This window comes from Narcine bancroftii, chromosome 6, assembly GCF_036971445.1.
Source record: "Narcine bancroftii isolate sNarBan1 chromosome 6, sNarBan1.hap1, whole genome shotgun sequence".
NCBI classification, from domain to species: domain Eukaryota; kingdom Metazoa; phylum Chordata; class Chondrichthyes; order Torpediniformes; family Narcinidae; genus Narcine; species Narcine bancroftii.
The window spans coordinates 48366733-48388786 of NC_091474.1; the positions used below are offsets into that span (position 1 = coordinate 48366733).

At 42.8% G+C, this 22054-nt stretch overlaps 2 protein-coding genes across 16 annotated transcripts in view; one reads left to right on the forward strand and one right to left on the reverse strand.

Moving 5' to 3' along the window:
* The window catches only part of LOC138736062 (protein CASP-like), a 525702-nt gene that overhangs the window by 349647 nt on the left and 154001 nt on the right, over nucleotides 1-22054 (forward strand). For 11 of the 15 annotated variants that reach the window (XM_069884929.1, XM_069884921.1, XM_069884920.1 and 8 more), the window contains 4 exons: nucleotides 11950-12051; nucleotides 12740-13554; nucleotides 17267-17353; nucleotides 18368-18533. The exons of 2 other annotated variants lie outside the window; for them this stretch is intronic. In XM_069884929.1, coding sequence (XP_069741030.1) covers nucleotides 11950-12051; nucleotides 12740-13554; nucleotides 17267-17353; nucleotides 18368-18533 — 1170 coding nt within the window. The remainder of the gene's footprint in view (nucleotides 1-11949; nucleotides 12052-12739; nucleotides 13555-17266; nucleotides 17354-18367; nucleotides 18534-22054) is intronic. 2 more of the 15 variants (XM_069884923.1, XM_069884928.1) reach the window with 1 other exon arrangement.
* On the reverse strand, nucleotides 260-3671 carry LOC138736792 (uncharacterized). The gene is made up of 4 exons (XM_069886826.1): nucleotides 3628-3671; nucleotides 3442-3485; nucleotides 1236-1747; nucleotides 260-394 (listed from the first exon to the last, which is right to left on the reverse strand). The coding sequence occupies exons 1-4, from the start codon at nucleotides 3669-3671 to the stop codon at nucleotides 260-262; spliced, it is 735 nt and encodes a 244-aa protein (XP_069742927.1).

Here is a 22054-nt window from a genome sequence, read left to right on the forward strand (position 1 = left end):
AGTGATAGGTTATTGGACAGGAGGTGGCAGAGGGATACCCCTTTTACATGGCCGTTAAAAGATTGGAATTAACTGCCTTTTAACCGCTTCACTTACCTGTGTGAAAGCAACGAACGCAGGATGGGTTGTCATTTTCATCCTGTGTTTTTACCCTCTAAGGTAGGCAATAAAAACAGGAGTATATAAAGAAAAGATGGAAAAAGTGAATCCAGATGAGGGATTGGGTTTACCTAATTTAAAAAAGTCACTGTTTGTGCTTTTAGGTGTAAGGCTGGCCAGGATGAATATGAAGTGTTGGTTGTTGTTCACGTTCATGTTTAGCCTCACCCTGGTGATGAATGAAGGAGAGAACAGACATGTCTGTGGGGATGGTGAAAGGAATTACAATGGTTAGCTATTGGGAATTCCAGATTAAACCCACAAACAGCACGGAGTCCCTCAAACTGCTCATCGTTGTTTCTCGGAGCTGTAGTGCTTGAAGGTCAGCCTGGATTTAGTGGGCCCTTGTATAACTCTGCCATTGCTATCTTTTTAAGGTTAACTACTAATCTAAAATTTGAGAATATTATTGCAAAATGCATCGTGCTATAAATTAGATTTAGAGCACATTGCAGCTTTAAGTGATGGCTGATAGAAATTAACAGCTGTAACTAAATGAACTTCTTTTGTGGGATTGCAGTGAATGCACTTTGTTGGCAAGTGCGCAGGCTGCTTAGGCCGTTGTTGGCCAGTGTTTATAAATGTTAATCACCCTGGAGAAAATGTATATCCTTGAAAAGCAACTTAATACTTGGGTGCATATCTAGATATACTTCTGGCTTTCTGAGTAAGACATTAACCAGAATTTTATTTTCAATAAATGGCAGTGTTTAATTGGGGAAGGGCTAATTACAATGGGATGAGTAGGAATTGTCAAGAGTAAATTGGAAGCAGATGCTCAAGAGTGAAAGCACAGAAGTAATGTGGAGGAAGTTTAGGGACCACTTGTGCTAGGTTCAGGATAGGTTTGTCCCACTGGGACAAGGGAAAAAATGGTAGGAAAAGGGAACCATGGTTGAAAAAACATGCGAGGCAGCTAGTTAAGAGGAAGAATGAAGCATACATTAGATTTGGGAAGCAGGAAACAGGAAGGGATCATGAGAAGTATATGGAAGGAGCTTAAGACAGGACTTGGGAGAACTCAAAGGCAGCATGAGAAGGCCTTGGCATGCAGTGGCATATCTAAAGTATGGAACGTGCCCCACGAAGTGGGGGGGGGGGCACCATTGAGCAGTTTCTATTAAAGTCAGATAAGCCATTGTCTGAGGAGCAGAATTTTTGGGCACTCTTGCCTGTGCATCAACATTCCTGCGGTTAAATGGTTCAAACTCTGGAGAAGTGACTTGTCGGTTACCATGGGAACAAGAATAAATGCCACGATCTTTATTGAGACAGGACTCTGGCATGTGCCTAGCGACCAAGAGCTCAGCTGTTAGAGCGCAGATCGGGCGGTGAGGCCTGGCCAGATCCGGCCATGTTGATTGACGACCCACGCCTCGAGTGGCTTCGGGACCGCGTCTTTTGTTTGGGCTGAGCAAGCCCAAGTGTTTTGAGAAGCTGCTGAACTGTGACGACAGGTTGCAGGTGCTCATCATCCTGTACTTCATCAAAGAAATGCGTATCGAAGACTGCCCGTCCGTCCTGCTGGTCTTCAGGAGCAGCTGCACTGAGAGCCTCCACGGGTCACAGCAGACTCGATGACCTTGTTCTGCTGAAAGAGAAGAAAATGAAAAAAGTGACTTTGATCACGATAGACCAATTTGCATCAGTGAAAACAAGGAAGGTGCAGTTATAATTTTTCATGTAGTGCCACAATTTGTTAATTAAAAAATTAACGAGATTGACTTGTGTTTTTGAGCTGATATTATGGTAAAGTTATCTAAAAGATGGGTGACAGATGTTTGGAAGGGGGGGCAATTTTCCATAGGTACACCCCTGTTGGGATGTAGGATTAAGGAGAATGCCAAGGCTTTATAAGCATATGTGAAGAAAGAAGGATGTCAAAAATGAAGGTGGGGCAGCTAAACAATGGAGGAGACAATGTGCCTCGAGGTCCTAAATGGCCTATTTCTGTGCTGTAATTGTTATATGGTTAAATGAATACTTTGCTTCAGTATTCACAAGAGAAAAGATCAGGGTGAGGTCAGAATGAACAGGCTTATGTGCTGGACGATGTTGAGATTAAGCGGAAGTGTTGGATCTTCTTAAAAATATTAAGATTGTTAAGTCACTGGGGCTGGATGTGATATACCCCAGGTTACTGTAGGAAGTGAGGAAAGAGAAAGCTGGGGCAATGGCTATGATCTTTGAGTCGTCTTTGGCCATAGAGGAGGTACCGGAGGATTGGAGAATGGCAAATGGGGTCCCCTTATATAAAAAGGTTATAGAGAGAATCTTGGAAATTATAGACTGGTCTTATGTCAGTGGTGTACAAACTATTGGAGAGGATTCTTAAAGATAGGATCTATGAGCGTTTGGAGTCTATTCAAGGATAGTCAGCATTGCTTTCTGAAGGGAAGGTCATGCTTCATGAGCCTAGTTGAGCTTTTTGAGGAGGTAACAAAAGAAATTGATGAGGACAGGGTAGTAGATATGGTCAATATAGATTTTAGTGAGGCACTTGACAAGGTCCCCCATGAGAGATTCAGTCAGAATGGATCCATGGACCCTTGGCTGTGTGGATTAAAAATTGGTTTGCATGTAGAAAGTACAGAGTAGAGTGGACAGAAAGCATTCTTCCTGGAGGTCTGTGACTATAGAGTTTTGCAGGGATCTGTTTTGGGGCCCTTGCTCTTTGCGACTTTTATAAATGATCTGGATGAAAAGTTAGAAGGATAGGTCAATAAGTTTGTGGGTGATGCAATTATTGGAGGAATGCTGAAGGTTGTTGTAAGTTACAAAAGGATATAGACAGGATGCAGAGTTGGGCAGAAAAATGGCAGATGGAGTTCAATCTGGATAAGTGTGAGGTGATGCATTTTGGATGATCAAACCAGAAGACTGAGTGTATGGTTAATAGTCAGTTACTTAAGAGTGGATGAACAGAGGGACCTTGGGGTCCAAATCTATACATCTCTCAAGGTTGCTGCACAGGTTGATAATGTTACCCAAAACCCCCCCCCCACATTTTCTCTGGATGGAGGGAATCCACTGTGTGAAGCATCTATTCAACAACTGAGAGGAATTGATTTATGAGAGCATTGATAGGATGGTGAAGTCTAATAGAGATAAATGACGAAGGTGAGAGAGGAGTCTTTGGACCAGACTCCAACATGGGATCTTGTCAATGGCCTTACTGGTAAACCACATCATATTCCTCTCATTAGTTCATTAGTACCTCTTTTAAAAAAAAAAGTAGTCAGATTAGTCAGACAAGATCTGCCCCTTGACAAAGAATTTTACCTGATGCCTCCAAAATCATCCTGAGAACAGTTCTCTGCAATGCCCTAGAGAAACACAAAAATAAGCAAATGGTGGAATCCTATGAACAAGGGAATAGCAGGCATTCATGTAAAGAAATGGACACTCAATGTTTTGGGTTGTGACCTTTTATTGAGACTAAAGGGGCTTGATCTGAAATGTTGTTACCATTTCTTTCCATGGATGCTGCATAACCCACTGAGTTCCTCCATCTTCCCTTGGTTTACCTTGCTGTGACCTAAGGTTACTGTGATCTTCTCACATTGATGAGACAAAAACTGCATTGATTCCTGAAGCCTGAAGCCTGCGTCAATTTAAAGGGAGAAAAATAGATGTATGTATTGTCTCTTCAGAAAATTGTGCAGATTGTGCTTCACTGATGGAAAATGTTATGGCATCCTTAAATATTTAATGCAAATTTATAGGTAATTTGATTGAAACCAATAGTTTTATCTTTCCCATATTTAGTATAGGTTAATGTGTAGTTAACTTTTTAAAATAACAAAATAAAAGGATCTCATAGAACACAACAGCACAGTACAGAGCCTCCAGCTCTTGATGTTGTGCCCTTCCTACCTTGTAACCCTTTATTTTCTTTTATCCATGTGCCTGTGTAAGTCTTCTGTTGGCAGATGAATTTGAAGAAGGTATTCCATGGTTCTGTTTGGGGAGGTTGGAAAGAGCCATGGTCATGCTCCCTGATTTCTCCTGGGCTTGTTGCACAGATAAGATAATGTGACCCAACAACCCCCCCCCCCCCCCCCCCCAATTTTTTCTCTGGATGGAGGGAATCCACTGTGTGAAGCATCTATTCAACTGGGAGGAACTGGTTTAAGAGGGCCAGATAGACAGCAGGTAGAGCCTTCGAAAGTTAGCAGTCAAATCATCATTCTTCTGAAACAAACATTCTCTTCTGAGTACTATATGAGAAGTTAACTGGGCAGAAAGTATGAATGTGCCGAAAGCTTCCACAAAGAACTGCACCATCTCCATCACACAGAAGCCCTGCATGAACAGTAGTAGGAACACATTGGCTCCAAAATCTCCCATCTGTTTCACCCAACCTCTCATCCCCCTGACCCCACCTCCCATAACCCTGACACAATCTTCCATATCCCTGACCCAACATCCCATCTTCCTGATACCACATCCCATCTTCCTGACCAAACCTCCCATCTCTCTGACCCAACCACCCACCCCCATTATCCAACCTCCCACTCCCCGACCTAGCCACCATTCCCTTGACCCAACCTCACTTTCACCTGTCCCTGTCTCCCTGACGCAACCTCCCATCCCCCATCGCAACCTCCCATTCCCCCGACTCAACCTCCCACCCCCTGATCCAACCTCCTACACCCCTGACTCAGCATCCCATCCCCTGACCCAACTTCTACCCCTGACCCATCCACATCCCCTTGACCCAGCCTCTCACCCCCTGACCTGTTCTCCTCCACCCCTGACACAACCTCCCATCCCCCTGACGCAACCTCCCATCCCCCGATGCAACCTCCCATCTCCCGACTATCCTCCCATTCCCTGACCCAACCTCCCACCCACCCACCCGACTCAACCTCCCACCTACCCGCTCCAACCTCACACACCCCGACCCAATTTCCCACCCACCTGACCCAACCTCCCACCACCTGATTCAACTTCCCACTACCTGATCCAACCTCCACCCCCTGATCCATCCACTCATCCCCTTGACCCAGCCTCCCATCTGCCTGCTCCAACCTCCCACTCTCCTGACCTGTTCTCCTCCACCCCTGACACAATCTCCCAACCCCTTGATCAAGCCTCCCATTCCCCTGACCCGACCTTACTTCTGCTTGTTCCAGTCTCCTATCCACCTGATCTATCCTCTTTCAGCCTGACCCAACCTCCCATACCCTTGACTCAGATTCCCATCCCCCCCATCCTCCTGACCTAACCTCCTATTCCCCTGATCCAACCTCCCATCCCCTGACCCAATTTCCCTTTTGCCTGTCCAAACCTCCCATCGACCTGACCCACCTGCCGCATGCTGTCCCATTTGTCAATGTCTGAGATTCCCACCTTGGCCTTGCAAGCTAGCTGTGAATCCACAAAATGAATGAGAAGCAAGTTGTCCTTTATCCCTGGGGAAAGCAGATGTAGACTAGGAACAGGAGGAATTAGATGGATGGAGGAATAGGGAATGAGAACTTCTGAGATAGAGAGGGTTCCAGAAGGATAGGGAACAAAGTGTTGAAATGAATAATCGATGAAAGATGTTATTGCTGTATATTAGGAGGAGCGAGAGGATTAGTCCTGGTCAGCTTGGATTTATGAAAGGAAAATCATGCTTTACAAATCTACAAGAATATTTTGAGGATAGACACTGGCGAAACAGTTGTGATGGTGTATTTGGACCTTGGTGAAGGCCAGATTTTTTTTTAGACATGGCTCGCAGCTGTGTTTGGCGGAGAGAGCAAGTGCATGAGGATGAGTTCTGGTCTCATTGCTGCTGATTTTTCAGCTCGTCTGAGAGCTGTTGCATGGAATTGCTCAAGAATTTGATCAGATTTCAGCCACATTGGGTTAATCTCAACACCTCCTATGTTAGAAGCACTAATTTCGAGTCATCACTTTCAAATCTATCACAGGAGTCCCAACTGTATCACTGAAGCTGGATCAAAGTAAACTTGTGTAGTGACATAATTAATTTACAGGATTCTGTCTCTTCCTTCGTCCAAGTGGCACAAATCTGTCTGTTACACATTGACTGATATTTTGAGTTGATATAATTTGATGGGACTCTTGGCATTCAGTTTTCATTTCTGACAGTTTTTGTTAGCAGTGTAATTTTGTGTCATGAACTAAATGTGTCCTTAAAGTATAGCTGTTCTATGAGTTGATTTTTTTTTTGTTTTCTGATATCTGATGTTATCAAGTTGCAGACATTCTCCAATTTCTCTCTCCTTCTGACCCCCAGCTCGCCTCAAATCTCCATTCCACCCCCTCCCATTCTTACCATTCTCCCGCCTGGCTGCATTAGCTCATATCCCCTCTTGCTCTCCTTACATCCCCATTCCACCCCCTCCCCCAAGTTACCCAGTGTCTTACCATTACCCCGCCTGGCTGCATCAGCTCATCGCCCCTCTTGCTCTCCTCACATCCCCATTCCATCCTCTCCCCCAAGTTACCCAGTGTCTTACCATTCCCCCACCTGGCTACATCACCCTCTCGCTATCCCCTCCCCTCTACTGCCCTCATCTGCCTCAGTCCTTCTTAAAATGGCTACACTCATCACCTTCCCTTCTCTTTAGATTCCTCAGTCTACAGCCTGTGTCTCCTTCCCCACCCTCCTCTCCTCCACATCAACCCCAACCCCTCCTCATGTCTCCACCCATCCCCTTCCCCACATCTCTATACCCACCCACTCCTCCTCCATGTCTCTCTTCTTGACTCCTCATCTCCATCTCCACCCTCCCCAGATCTCCAACCCACCTTCCTCTCCCCACATCTCCATCTCCACCTTCCCATCTTCCATATCTCTATCTACCTTCTTTCCCCGCGTCCCCATCCCGACCCACCCTTCCCCTCCCATCTCCATCTGCCCGTCAACCCTTCCTCACCTCAGTCCACCTCTCCCAGACTTTTCCTATTCGATGAGAGTTGGTGCTCTCCTGTTCTGGTGCCCTGTCCTTGTCTACTAATCCCTGGAGCCCACACCATTTGGTTGCCCGACACTGTGGTCCTCTCTCAGACCTCTCCAATTCGATGGGGATGGTGTTCTCTTGCACTGGTCCTCTGATCCCCTTGTGATCTGGGATGCTGAAAATGGGCATGCATTATTGAGCATGGACTTCTGTGGTTCTTCGATGTGAAAAGACGGGTGCTGGCCCTATTCTGTGGGCAGTATAAATCTGTTGGTTGATTGGCTACTAGTTTGTGATATGAGGGTTACATTGGTGTGCAGTCAAAACCTTCAGAGAATAAACATCTTCACTGATGCTCAGGTACCTTGTGATTAATGTGTTACAGAAATTTTAACAATGTGAGTATTGCAGGTTCTAATTTAAAACCCTTGATATGAATGAAGCAGGTTTCATAGCAGTCAGGGGCACAATTTTAATGGTTTTCTGAATCCTTCTCTTAATCTGACAAAGGGTCTCGGACCTGAGGCAATTTCTAATCTTCTTTCCACAGAAATTACGGTTATTGCAACTCTATTACTGTTCCAGCGACCCAGGTTCAAATCCAGCACTGTCTCTCCCCATGTCTGCATGGATTTCCTCTGGGTGCTCCGGTTTCCTCCTACCCTTCAAAACGTACCCGGGTTGTTGGTTAATTTGGGAACCACGTGGGCTGGAAGGGCCTGTTATTGTGTTGTATTTCTAAATTTCATTTATATTGCCTTGTCTACTGAATGTTTCCAGCCTTGTCTGGTTTCCAGCATGAGGTGATTTATTTTTAATTTTCTTAACAAAATATCAACTTCAGAATGTATTAAAAGGAATGTTTAAAATGTGAAATCAAAGGTGCTGGTCAGCAGCCACCTTCCTCAAGAGTATTTGTCATGGGACTGGAGGATTCTGGATCATTTCCCAAGATTAAATCTTGAAGAATATGCTCAGGAAAAAATCCAAGTTCTCTGAAGAGGAAAGATAAAGAAGCATACCAATATTTTGGGCCTGAACCCTTCATCAAGGCTCAAGACCAAAATGTTGGTTATGTATCTTTAACTTTTCTACATAAAGTACATTGTTTGATCTGCTGAGTTTTCTCAGCATTGTGTTTTACTTCAACCCTCATGTCTGCAGACTTTCATGTTTTACTCCTCTCCGAAGAGGAATGCAACCTCTCCCTCAAACCTCTTCGGAGAAGGGCTCTCCAAAAAAGATAAAACTGTAATTATGTTTTATACCAGATATTAATTTGTCTTAGATGGGGACAGAGGAATAAAGTGAGATAAAGCAATAACTGTAGAGGTTAGGATCTTGAGTAAATAGAGAAGAAAATCAACGTTTTGTATAAGGGTCCAAATTTAAGCCCTTTCTTCAAAAAGAGGTCCTCATGCAGGATGTCATGAAGACTGTGCACAGTTCTGGTTGCCCAGCATTAGGAGGGATGTCAGAGACCAGACATGACATCACACACAACCCCTAGATTCTTTTCCCTGCGGCCCAGGCAATATTTCAAATTAGCGGTCATGTGAGAAACTACTCAAGCAAAGATATGTATACAAAAAGGAAATGTAAATAAATGTAAACAAGCTGACTGCAATACAGAAATTAAATATTCAATAATAAATAATGTTCAAAGTAAGAGTCCTTAAATGAGTCCCTGAATTTGTTGTTAAGGAGTCTGTGGTGGAAGGGTTAGCAACTGGTCCTGAACTTGGTGGTATAGGTCTTGTGACATGTATGCCGCTTTCCTGTTGGCAGCAATGAGAACAGAGCAAGTCCTGGATGGTGTGGATCCTTAATGACTTCTGCTGCTCCATTCCATGTAGATTTTCCAGATGGTGGGGAGAGTTTTGCCTGTGATGTACTGGGCTGTGTCTACTGCTTCTTGCAGGGCTTTCCAGTCAGATGTATTGGTGTCCCCATACCAGGCCATGATGCAGCCAGTCAGCTCACATTCCACTGCATGTCTGTAGAAGTTGGCCAAATTTTAGATGTCATACCAAACTTCTGAGAAAGTAGAAGCGCTGACGTGCTTTCTGCACGATGACATCCATGTGTTGAGTCCAAGAAAGGTCCTCTGACATAGTGACCCCTAGGAATTTAAATTTGCTCACCCTCTCCACCCCTGTTTCCCCCAATGATCACTGGATTGTACACCTCTGGTTTTTCCCCTCCTAAAGTCTACAATCAGATCCTTGGTTTTATTGACATTGAGTGTGTGGTTGTTGTTAGTGCACCATTCAGCCAAGTTTTCAATCTCCCTTCTGTAGGCTGACTAATCGTCCCTTTTTATACAACCGACTACCAGGGCATTGTCAGTAAATGTGTAGATCCTTTTGTTATCATAGCAAGCCACACAATCATAGATGTATAACAATTAGAGCAGGGGGAGCTCCAGGAGCTTTTTCCACACACCCACCACCCTGAGTGTAAAGAGGGTACCCTCTGGTTCTTCATCAATCTTTCCTCCTTCACCTTAAATCAGTGCCCTGGAATTTGTCATGGGTCTTGCTTAAAAAAAAAGTGAACTAGTTTGAGACAGGTGCATCTATATTGAAGAATAAGAAAGTGTCAGACATATTGATAATGAGTTTATTGTCATACACATTGTGCAATATACATACCCATGTACCAAAATTCTTTCTTGGTGCAGCTCAACAAATACTTTGTGTTTAAAAAACCCACCCATCAAAGCAACTAAAGCATCCCTTTATGCTCATGCTGCAACTTGTTGATTTTCTCCCAAACCTTTGTGTATTCCACCAATCTCAGCACATGCAGACTTTAACTACAATGATTAAAAAAAACAAATAATACAAAAAATACATAACAGTTATCCCAGAGCAAAAAAGAAATGACTTGGCAAAAGTTCAGACAGTCCTTTCTATGATTGTTTACTTCAATGTAATATTGTAGATTTGTTCCATGTTAAAGCACAGGCACAGACCATACAGGACAGGTTGTGCAGCAACTATTTGACAAGCTGCCTCGACCTAGCTCTGCTCTCCCACTACATAGAGTTCTCTCTCCCTCATAACATCAAATAACTGAACTGTCCCTGAGCAACTTTATATGGGAAATGCTCTACTCCTTTGCCGAATTATTTTGTTTTTCCCAGTGTCCGAGTGCAGATACATAGTATTAAATTCATTTGGCATCCAGGTTAGTTCATGAGGGTCAATCAAGGATCTGGCAAAGAACCAATACAGTTGAACTCTGATTATCCAAAATGAGGATATCCGAAACAAATTGGAAATCCTCATTTATCCAAAATGTTTTTGGAGCTCCTGGCGGAAGCAGGGACCTTGGACTGCTGGTGACAGGACAAACCTTGGGCTCCCAGCGGCAGTGGGGTCGTCGGGCACCTGGTGACAGCGAGGATCTTAGGCTTCCAGCGGCAGCGTGGACCTTGGGCCCCTAGTAGGACCTCAGGCTTCTGGCAGGAGCACGGACATTGGGCTCCCAGCAGCAGCGCAGACCTTGGGCTTCTGGCAGCAGCGCAGACCTCAGGCTTCCAGCAGGAGTGGGAACCTTGGGCTCGCAGGGCCTCGATGGGTTCATTTTGTTGATCCACGGTGGCCAGCATTTTTTTTTAGGGGGTGAGAATTAAACATTATTTTAATGCTTAAAAAGCCTTCCCTTGTTGTTTGTTGTTGTTTAGACACTGTTACAAGTGATTTGCTGTTGCTACTGACCTGTTTTTAAAAAATGACGGGTTCCCCGAATAAAAATCATTTATCAGATGTAGGCCCTATCCAGAACATTTTGGGTAAATGGAGTTGTAATGTACTTAATTGATTGCTATAATGTGGGAAAACGTTGAGTGATACTTAGAATACTAGAACGTTACAACACGGAAAACAGGCCCTGTGGCCCTTCTAGTCTTTGCCAGACTATTTTTTAGCCTCGTCCCACTGACCTGTGCCCATTCCATATCCTTCCATACCCCATCCCATTCATGTATATAACAAAATTGTTCTTAAATGTTAAAATTGAACCCACATTCTCCTTTTCACTCTCACCACTCACTGTGTAAAGAAATTCCCCTGAATGTTACCCAAACCTCCCCTTTCACTCTTAATCCATGTCTTCTGGTTTGTATCTCACCTAATCATACTGGGCAAATCCTTTTTGCAATTCTCTGTATATACCATCACAATTTTGTAAAGTTCAACTTAAACTCCCCTTATTCTTTTTGCTGCAGGGAATAAAGTCCTCCCTTGTGTAATCTTACCCTGTGACTCAATTCCTCAAATCCCGGCAACATCTTAGTGAATCTTTTCTGCATTCTTTCAATTTTATTAATATCTTTCCTGTAGTCAGGTGAGAAAAACTGCACACATGCTGCAAATTTGGCCTCACCAATGTCTTATACCATAATATCCCAACTTGTATGCTCAATACTTTGTTTTGTGAAGGCCAATATGCCAAAAGGTTTCTTTATGACCCTATTTACCTGTGATGCCACTTTCAGGGAATTATGCATCTTATTCCCAGATCCCTCTGTTCTACTGCACTCCTCAGTGCCTTCCCATTTACCATGTTTGTCCTACCTTGGTTTTTTCTTCAAAATGCAACACCTCACTCTTGTCAGCATTAATTTCCATCTGCCATTTTGTAGCCCATTTTTCCAGTAGGTCCAGATCCCTCTGCAAAATTTGAAGGGAAAAAAAAATACATGGTCAAAAAGATTAATGAAGCAGGCAAAATCTATTATTTAAATACCAGCTATTATTGTGAAGATGCACTGAATGATTATGGACACACATTGGTAAATTGTAAGTGAATGTCTGCCATAGGTAACGTTCTCAGCATTAAGTGATCTTTTTTATGTCTCAAGGCAACATCACGACACGGATCAGAACCCCTGAGGCCGGCTCTGATGAGGCCATCAAATCTATTCTAGAACAAGCTAAGAGAGAACTACAGGTGCAAAAAACGGGTGAGTGCAGCCTGAAACTGTAGTGGAAAGGTGCACAACATAGTCCCTTTAGACAGCTGAGCACCCAAACTTTAACTTCCAGATTAAAACATCAACTAGTCAGCATCCCTGTGACTTGCACAACATCCCCCTGAATCCATTTAAAAAAATACTTCTTTGACTCCATATGGAAAATATATATTGGAAATAGGAGTAGAAGTAGAAATCTTGACCTCTGAAGCATGTTGTCTAAAATTGTCCTCCTGCTGTGCTGGGCACATAACATGCTTAACTTTATGTCCAAATATCTTTGTAATGAATTTACTGAGTGATTGAGCATCTGTGGCCCTCCCATGGAAAACATTCCAGGGTTTTAATTGTTTGGGTGAAGAAATTTCTCCTTTTTTCAGCCCTAAACTCTCAATTTCCTTTTTTTTGTTCCAAATATAAAATTATTGACACTGTTGAGAATTTATGATGAAAAGAGCTTTGTTCTCTGCTTCCTTCCTTGAAGCCGTATTCATCCTTGCCTTCATGTATTCTGAGCAATTAGTATTCAGAGTTGCACTTTTAGCGTTGTTCTCCTTTGGCAGGTTTGCCAATTCATCTAATTCATTTTATGATCTTGGACATAATGGCAAAAATTCAGAGGAAGGTGCAGAGAGTTGGTGAATGCCGTGCCCACTTTGGTCTGTTTTGCATGTTACAGTTGATTCGACTCAGCCACCTTGTCCATCCAGCAGTGGTGGTTCAGATGAAGCAATTTGGTCGATACTGGAACAGGCCCGGCGAGAGATGGAAGCTCAGAAGGCAGGCCTTGAGCCTACGTTGAAGCCTATGCCTGTTAGTCAAGCTGACGTAAACCTTCATTCATCCAAAGTAACCACATCGTCTTCATCATCAATCTCTTCTTCATTGGCATCCATAAAAAAGCCTTCCACCATGGATTCCGGTAACACTGCAACACAGACTTCTCATGGGGTACAAAAAGAACCACTCCATGACTCGTGCACTTCAGAACACCGTGGCCTCACAGAAACACCACAGAATGTGCTTAAGCAAGTTAAGAATGAACTGGGACGAGTTAGTATATGGAGAGACCAGTGGTGGAACACAGTCTGCCCAGACAGAAGAAATTCAATCTTTTCAGAAGATGCAAGAGTAGAGGAAAACAGCAGTGGAAGAGAAAGGTTTACTAATCCGATCAGACTTGATCGAAACCCATTACAGGGGTCTGCTTCCTCTGACCATTGGAAGGATTGGCAAAACGCAGAATCTCCATATTCCCAAGCATCTGACTTGGGAACGGTGGTTGCTAGTAGCAGTGTGACCCCACAGAGCAGTCCACTGCCTTCTTCGCCTCTTATTCCTGTTTCAAAACCACATAAGCCTTCTGTACCACCACTTACACCGGAGCAGTATGAGATCTACATGTACCAGGAGGTGGACACAGCTGAGTTGACACGACAAGTGAAGGAAAAGTTGGCCAAAAACGGGATTTGCCAGAGGATCTTTGGAGAAAAGGTAAACTTTTTAAAAAAATGGTTATTCAACCACAATAAACCATGTAGTACTTCTAACATTAGAATACCCAAGATACTCCACTGAATCATTATCAAACAAAATAATGGCACCAACCAATGGAGAGACATCCAAATATGTTTGTGTAAAGTCTGGGATTTGATGCAGCATGGTGAAGGAGGAGGGGGAGATGAAGAGGAAAGGGAATGAATTCTAGAGCCTTGACAGGTATAGCTGAAGACATTGCACCCGGCTGAGAATTTATGTCAGGAGTGTGCAGCAACTGGAGGAGCACTGGGCATTGGAGTATAGGCTGCAGGAGTCACGTGGGTCTTGAAGCAAAGGAGTGCTAGTGTCATGCAGTAAGCAAGCCATTCAATTCTACCTTATTAGTTAGACCTCCTGCATTAAACTGGATGAAATTTAGCTTTGTATCCCCTTGTGCACTTATCCTGCTCTGCTTCTGGAACATAGTCACTTTATTTTCATCAAGTGAATGTACTTCCCCATCTGAACAACTTCTATGAGCATCATAGCCCTGCTCACTGTTTAAGCCTTTCCCCAATGGACTGGGAAATCTTCCTACAAGGATTTTGGTCCCGTCCAACTGAGCTACAATTTGTGCCACCTTCCACAGAAACTGATCCAGAACCCAAAATCCTCTCGACTACACCATCTCTTTAGCCACACATTCATCTGATTCATCCTTCTCTTCCTTTACTCTCCAACGTGTAGAATTAGAAGCAATACAGAGATTGTGGCCTTTATTGTCATGCTCTTTTAACATGTACCTAGCTCCCTAAACTCATGTTGCAGGACATCAATCATACTTCTGCCAATGCTATTAGAATCAACTTGTACAATCACCATCCTCTCATAGGTGATTGAGATTTGGGGCAAGTTAAGATATCAGCAGCAGTCTCAAACAAAGGGTTCGAGTCCCTCTTTTTAATTACAAAACTAAACTTTATTATTAAAAAAAGTTATCAATTCAAAGGGAGGCATTATGCATAAGATCGTTCCTTTCTTTGTGTCATCCAGTCTTTACATTCAGGCTCCATACATAGCTGTTTGCACACTTCTCTTGTCTGCATCGCACCGTTGCCTCCCCTGTGATCTTCTGAGCTGAAAGCCTCCACCCCCTCTATTGTTTGATGGACCACCAACCTGACACAGCCCCTCCATGTCCAGTAGCAGAAGGACCTGTAGTCCAAACTTAGCTGAGGCAGGGGCAAAGGCCCGCAATGCTCTCTTTCCTGTTGTCTCTTTCAAACTGTTTTGTTTCTCCTCACAAAGCTTTGAGGTACCTTGGGGCATTTTTGTACATTGAAGCCCCTTCACTGATACAGGTTGTTTCAGATCACTTTGAAGACAGTAAATTTTTATTAACTGATTACAAAGGTAACATTATTCGCATATAAGTGATGATAATTTGTTATTTTCAACATAAATTCTGGTATTAAAATTGGCTTCTGATTTCAAAACTACATTATCGAGATCTAATTCACCTATATTCACGTGGCAGCAGATCCACTACATTCTCCGCCAGACATCACACGCAGTGGCAGAGCTGGTAGATCCACTGCCCTATACCTCCAATGATCCAGGTTCAATCCCAACCTTTGGAGCTCTTTTTGTGGAGTTTGCATGTTCTACCCGTGACTGTGTAAGTTTACTTAGGTGCTTCCTTTTTTTTCCCACATCCCAAACAATGGAAGTTTAAGTTTAGATTGCCTTTGCTGTTTACACGATGGGCAGGAACTGGGGTAAAGGTAATGAAAATGAGGAAAGAACAGTTACAGGGATTAAAAAGTCATGGAGAAATGGGAATCCTGCATGCAGTGGCATTAATAGTATGACCATGGATTGAATGGATCCAGATAATCCAGACCAAATTGAATGGACCCAGAAAGACCAGACTGAATGGACCCAAATAGATCAGGCCAGATCATGAACTGAATGGAGCCAGATGGCCCAGACTGATTAGACACAGACAGATCACACAAGACCGAATGGAATGAGATAGACCAGAATATGGATTGAATGGACACAGATTGTATAGACCAGACCAAAGACCAATTGGACCCTGTTAGACCAGACCAGACCATGGACTACATTAATCCAGATTGTCCAGACCAAAGTGAATGGACCCATATAATTTAATCCTTGGACTGAATAGAACCAGATAATGCAGATCATAGTCTGAATGAACCCAGATAGTTCATATCATGGACTGAATTGACCAAGTAATCCAAACCAAACACAATGGTCCCAGATAGTCCAGTCCAGACTGAATGGGCCCTGATAGACCAGGCCAGACCATGGGCTGAATGGACCCAGATTGTCAGGGCCATGGACAGAATGGACCCAGATAATCCAGACCAGACCAGAGTGAATAGATCCAAATAGTCCAGTGCAGACCATGGACTGAATAGACTCAGATAGTCCAGTCTTGACCATGGACAATGGACCCAGATAGACCACACTATTCACTAAATGGACCCATATAGTTTCCCAGACCATGAACTGAATGGACCCAACTAAACCAAAGCATGGACTGAATGGACCCAGTTAGTCCAGACCATGGACTGAATGGACCCAGATAGACCAAACCATGGAGAAGTAAACTCTGGTAGTTCAAAAAACAGGGCAGACGAGATCAGATTGAATGGTCCCAGATAGTCCAGACCAGACTGAATGGATCCTTATAGACCAGACCAGACCATGGACTGAATGGACTCAGATTGGAACGTTTTTAACAGTGGGAGGAAATTTGAGCCCCCAGGGAAGGTCCACACAGACATGGAGAGAATGTACAAACTCTTTACAGACAGTGTGGGATTCGGTCCCGATCACTAGCAATGTAACAGTGTTGCGCTAACCGCTACACTAGACGTGTCACCCCAATTCTCACTAAGTCTTTTTCTGTCCTTAGTCAGTTTATACCTTCACTAAAATATTAATTTTCGCACAGTTAACATGTTAGTTATGACAGCTCAATTATTTCAACTGCTCTGCATGTTGAACGCTTGGATTTATATAACCCAGGCCTGCTTCAGAATGTTTGCCTGACAACCCAAAAGTTCCATTGCAAATATCACAAATCAACTTGAACAAATGTAGAATTGAAGCCTCCACATTTTTGGAAATCGGAAATTGTTCTGAATGCACACATCCCACAGTCGGTTTCATGCTTCTCAACACAATATGGGATATAGAAAAACAAAGGAAGGCTTGTCTTCCAGTATATGTGTACTCCCATTGAGCCAACTCATTGCTGGTGCTAATGTTCTGAGTGGAAAGATATTTAAATGTCCTTTTATTGCCTCAGTTTGGCTCAAATGTGAGGTTATTTGTCAGATGACTTCTATCTGAGCTTTCTGCACATTAAGTACAGATTGGTCATAGCCAGAGCCAACATTTAACATTTGTCTTTGCTGAAAATTTATGCTTAGCATCTCAAATAGGAAGTGTTTGATATTGTTCACTGCTGGACATGTTAGCCACAATATTGCTTCGAGCAGATGAGAACTTCGAGGAGTTTGTTTTTTGCATTGACCACTAAATGTGGAACTGTGAAAAACAAACTTCCTATCCCCACATTAGCAATGTGGTTTCCATTATACAATGGTTCTGGCTTCTCAAACAATGTCATAGCACCAGTGTGATAACACTTAGAAGGGAACTATTTATCATTCTAATTGTCATCACTCAGGTGTTACGTCTGACTACACAACCTCTCAGCTCCTCACCGGCCACATCAAATGACTACAGTGGAGCAATCTGCACAGGAGCAGCACCGGTAAGTCCCGAATTCATTCTTAAGAATGTCCATTTTCTTGTTAACAGACAATTTCCAGTCCAGAACCATTGTATAAATGCTTTTGCAATAGTGTGAGATTAAATCTGGATTATAGACTCCTTCCTGGTTTGTATTTCATGTGGTTGTTTGATCATTTGATATTAGTGAGGAGGAAGGGTGGGACAAGAACTAGCAAGTGATGGGTTGATTCATAGGCCCTTCATTCCATGATATAAACCGATTCCACAAAAGTTTAGTCCTTCCCAACCTCACACCCATAACCCTCTATTTTCTGACATCATTGAACCTACCCAAGAGTTCTTTTGAATGCCCCTATTGGATCAGCCTCCACCACCATCCTGGCAATGCATTCCAGGCACCCAGCACTTTCTGTGTAAAAAAAAAACTTACCTCCCATAAACCTTCCTCCACTCACCTTAAACCAATGTCCTGTGGTATTTGCTCTTGTCACTCCTGGAAACAGGTGCTATCTGTTCACACTAAATTCAGGTGAGGCTGAAGGCTTTCTACGGTCTATTCTATTTAAAAATAAAATTGAAAGGATCCTTTAGAAAGTTTGTTGTTTATATATTACCCAGATAGTTGTATAATGGGCAGCTTGATCATTATTTTCTCATAATAAATACATCCTGGAATACACTATCAAATGTGGCACAGAAGGAAATGAAATGATTTAAAGAAACTAAACATGCTCAAAAATCATGAGAAATTATGAGACAAATAACATCAAAGATTAAATTTATTGTTAGGAAATCAATGCTGTCATTGTTGTTGTCTACATCATGACCCAGAATCTGGATAGTAACTCATTCAAACTGCTTTGAGATCCCAAAATGATTTATAATGGTTTGGTGCATTCTCCATATTTATAAATGGAGCACGATGTAGCACAAAAATGTTCTATTACCAAAACCAAAAAGGAAACTGAGAGAAACACAATAACTTATGAATTGCTTTGTTTTTTTTTCTGTGCTGTGCTCTGCCTTTTTCCAGGTTTTGGGTCTGTCCCAGGGGAGTGTGAGTGACATGCTGTCAAGACCCAAGCCGTGGAGTAAGCTGACTCAAAAAGGCCGTGAACCCTTCATCCGGATGCAGCTGTGGCTGAACGGTGAACTCGGACAGAGTGTCCTTCCATCCCAGGGCCAGCAACCCGGCCATGGTGAGTCCAAATGGTCATGTGAAGGCACGTCTGTCTTATCCAGCTCCATGTGAATACAAGAGTTATCCATCATTAATGTGGATGTTTATCTCAACATGGAAATGGAAAATATCATTTGATTATTCATTGGTTAGGTTGTTTCCAGTACAGGCCTCCCCAGGTTATGAACCCCTGATATGGGCGCGTGCAAATGTTGGGGAGGCTGGTGGACTGGATGAGAATTGGGTGGGCATGAATTTGCCAGTTGCTGCAGGGCAGCAGGTATCATCTCCTAGTTAGGAAAGCTGGGAGATGATACCTGCTCTTTCCACCCCTGCTGTCTTCCTGATCCTGCTCTTCTTGTACCTGCCGTTCCATGGAGGATAAAGCGGTAGTGAACTGAATGGTAGTTTGTTCATCAAGATTGCTTGTGATCTGAGTAAATTACTTGGATGAGTGGGTTCGTAAATGAGCAGATGACATCAAGAATAGTGGAGGATAAAAGAATATAGATCAATTATTGAAATGGTCAGAAAAATAGTTAAGTGTGAGGTGTTGCACTTGGGAGGACAAATGTTGGGGATGTATACAGTTAATGAGAGCATTCTTAAGTGTTTTGATGTGCAGAGGGATCTGGGGGTCTAGGTCTAGGTCCATAGCCCATTGAAAGTGGCCACGCAAGTAGAACAGGTGGTAAAGAAGCCAGGTAGTGCGCTGGATCTCTGGTCAGGGCATTGAGTTCAAAAGTAAGGAGCTGCATAAAACTTTGGTTAGTCTGTACTTGGAATATTGTACACAATTCTGGTCACCCTGTTGCATGAAGGATGTGGAGGCTTTGGAAGGAGTACAAAGGAAGTTTACTAGGATGTTGCTTGGATTAGAGTGTAGGAGCAATAAGGGGAAGTTGGACGAGCTTTTCTGAGGTGCGTTGGAAGCTGAGAGGTGACCTGGTTGATGTTTCTAAATTTATGAGAGGCATTGACAGGATAATAAAACCATTGTTTAAATCGACCTCATCGACTCGGTATGTGCACGGTTTCTTAACTCCAAAAGAACTGGGCAATGGACAATTTTTCTCAAGCAAAATATTTCAGTAACAATTGGGTCTAGAGCAGTGGTTCTCACCCTTCCCTTCCCACTCACATCCCACCTTAAGCAATCTCTTTCCAATCACAGAGCACTTAAGGATTACTTAGGGTGCAATGTGAGTTTTTAAAAAAAAGGTGGCCCACCCCTGATTTAAAGTGATGTGAGGAAGGGAGATTTTAATGAGCTGTGCTTGCCACGTTTTTTACAGAGATAGTGGTTGGTGCCTGGAATAGGCTGCCAAGGGTAGTGATTAGCAACAGATATAGTAGTAATGTTAGATAGACACTATGATGGAGGGATACAGATCATGTAGAGGCAAGAGAATCTTAGTTTGATTTGGATATCAGCACAGACATGGTGTGACAAAGGGCCTGTTGTATTGCTTTGTGTTTCATGTACCAAAGGTTCTTCTGTTTTCTGACAATAGCAAGGATAAAAGAGACTGCAGATGCTAGAATCTGAAGCTAAACACATTCCGTTGGAGGAGTTCAGCAGGTCAAGCAGCATGAGTGGGAGGAAAAATATTGAAGTTTTCAGCTGCAGCATCTTCTTCAACCTGTGAAAGTTAATTTCTCCAAATAAGAGAAAGTATTCCTCCTTCATGATCAAGGTTTCTTTTAGTTGATTATCAAGAAATTAATAAGTGATTGATGATCAGTTTAAATAGCACAGTTGGGAAGGAAGAGGTGGTTATTCCTCCTGGGAGATTTTGCCACATCATTGATGCCATTTAACAGCAGTGGCATCAAATTAGCATTGAGGTTGTCATTGTGTTTGGACAATTAATATAAGCACTGCCCACAAACCCATTGAACACATTCCAGCCCAAGAAAGATGCATAATGTCCAGGGCACCTCACAGACCAGCTCGTTCCATGATTAGCAGGATACCTTAATGATATTTCCACATATCTCTGTCTGAAATTACTCGATTGGATTATGTTTCAGATTTTCATCTTCGGCTAGTAGAGGTAATCGAGAGTTTGCCAAAAGTGAGGAATTATGTGCTTACCATTGAATGTTTGGATGAGGACATTGGTGCAACAAAATGTTCAGGGTTACAGAGGTTGGGCATCTGTCAACACCAAGTCCATTACGTTTTGTCATTTATTATTTTTCATTCCTCGCACTAACCCCACATTGGTAGTTTTGTAAGTTGTTCTCTGGTGTTGTGGTTCACTCTTGACGAACTGCCTTAATCAAATGAGTTTGGGTAGTTGCCTTACCAGCATGTAGCCAGTAATTACAGTGACAGGTTAGATATAACCATGATAAACTGTGACCATTTAATGTCTTTAAACTGTGGCTGCCAGCGTGATTTAATTCCGTTCTCTTTGTGATAAGCAACATTTTCTGATAATCAAAGCAATGAGAATTTGAATCCCTATCTTAAAAAATGTCTGGGCTTCAGAGTGCTTGGCCTTCATAGTGTAATGTTCCACCAAGCTGCTTTTTCCCCATTACTTTTAATTCCCATACTATGCAAAAATCTAGCTAACTGCCTCCCAGGCAGAGAAATCTACAGATTCACAATTGTCTGGGAAAATCGGATCCTCCTTATCTCCATTCTGAATTTCCTTCCCTGAACTTTGAGGCTACATCCCCTACTTTCAGTCTCACCTGCCAAATGGAAATGACTTTCCTGCCTCTGTTTATCATTCCCTTTCATACTTTTCTGTTTCCATATGCTCTCTCGTTCTTCTTCAGCAAGTAGAGTTTCAGGCAACTTTCCTCATAAGCTAACCTCCCCCTCACGTTTGCAATCCACCTCCTCTGCGTCACCTCCAAAATAGTACAGTAGAATCCCGATTATCCAGTACCTAAGGGGATCGCGGATGTCGGATATACAAATTTTTCGTTGACTGAGACTCACTATTTCAATGCCCAACTAATAGACCTGCATTAAGAATGCACCGTTTAAAAGACAAAAGCTGGTGCAAAATGTAAAGTATTTTGAAAAAACAATCAGTATTGTAATCTTTCATTATGTAGTTTTCTTTAATCAGGTAATTCCCATTACTTACAAAATTTAAATTCGAACCCGTAGTTTTCTTTAATCAGGTAGTTCCTGTTACTTACAAAATTTAAATTCGAACCCGTGTCGCCTGGCATTAGAGTGGTGGATTTGCAAACTAACAGCGAGGTCCGCCAATTTTAAACCTGAGTATTTTATCACAGCTCTCTGCCTTCTATTGGTTAGCCAATACTGTATCCACACTAATGCATTTCCAACAACTCCATGCATCCTTATACTATGGATGGTCTTTTATGTGTCACAAGTATACAACGTGCACCTCTGTCCACTAGACTTGTTGAATGCTTAAAAGACTCCAGTAAATTTGTGCAATGGGACCTGCCCTCCTGAATCACTGCAGCGTCTGCCTAATGGAATCAATATACCTTTTCTTCATTATTTTATTTATAAATTTTAGATGGCATTCATAATTACATAAC

Excerpts from the sequence above, each read along its gene's own strand:
- LOC138736792 (XM_069886826.1), bottom strand. The coding sequence starts at position 3,671 with ATGGAGGAACTCAGTGGGTTATGCAGCATCCATGGAAAGAAATG. Across the intron at positions 3,486-3,627 it reads AGCATCCATGGAAAGAAATG|GGCATTGCAGAGAACTGTTC; the intron begins GTAACAACATTT and ends GTGTTTCTCTAG. Across the intron at positions 395-1,235 it reads CCCCCCACTTCGTGGGGCAC|CTAACCATTGTAATTCCTTT; the intron begins GTTCCATACTTT and ends AATTCCCAATAG.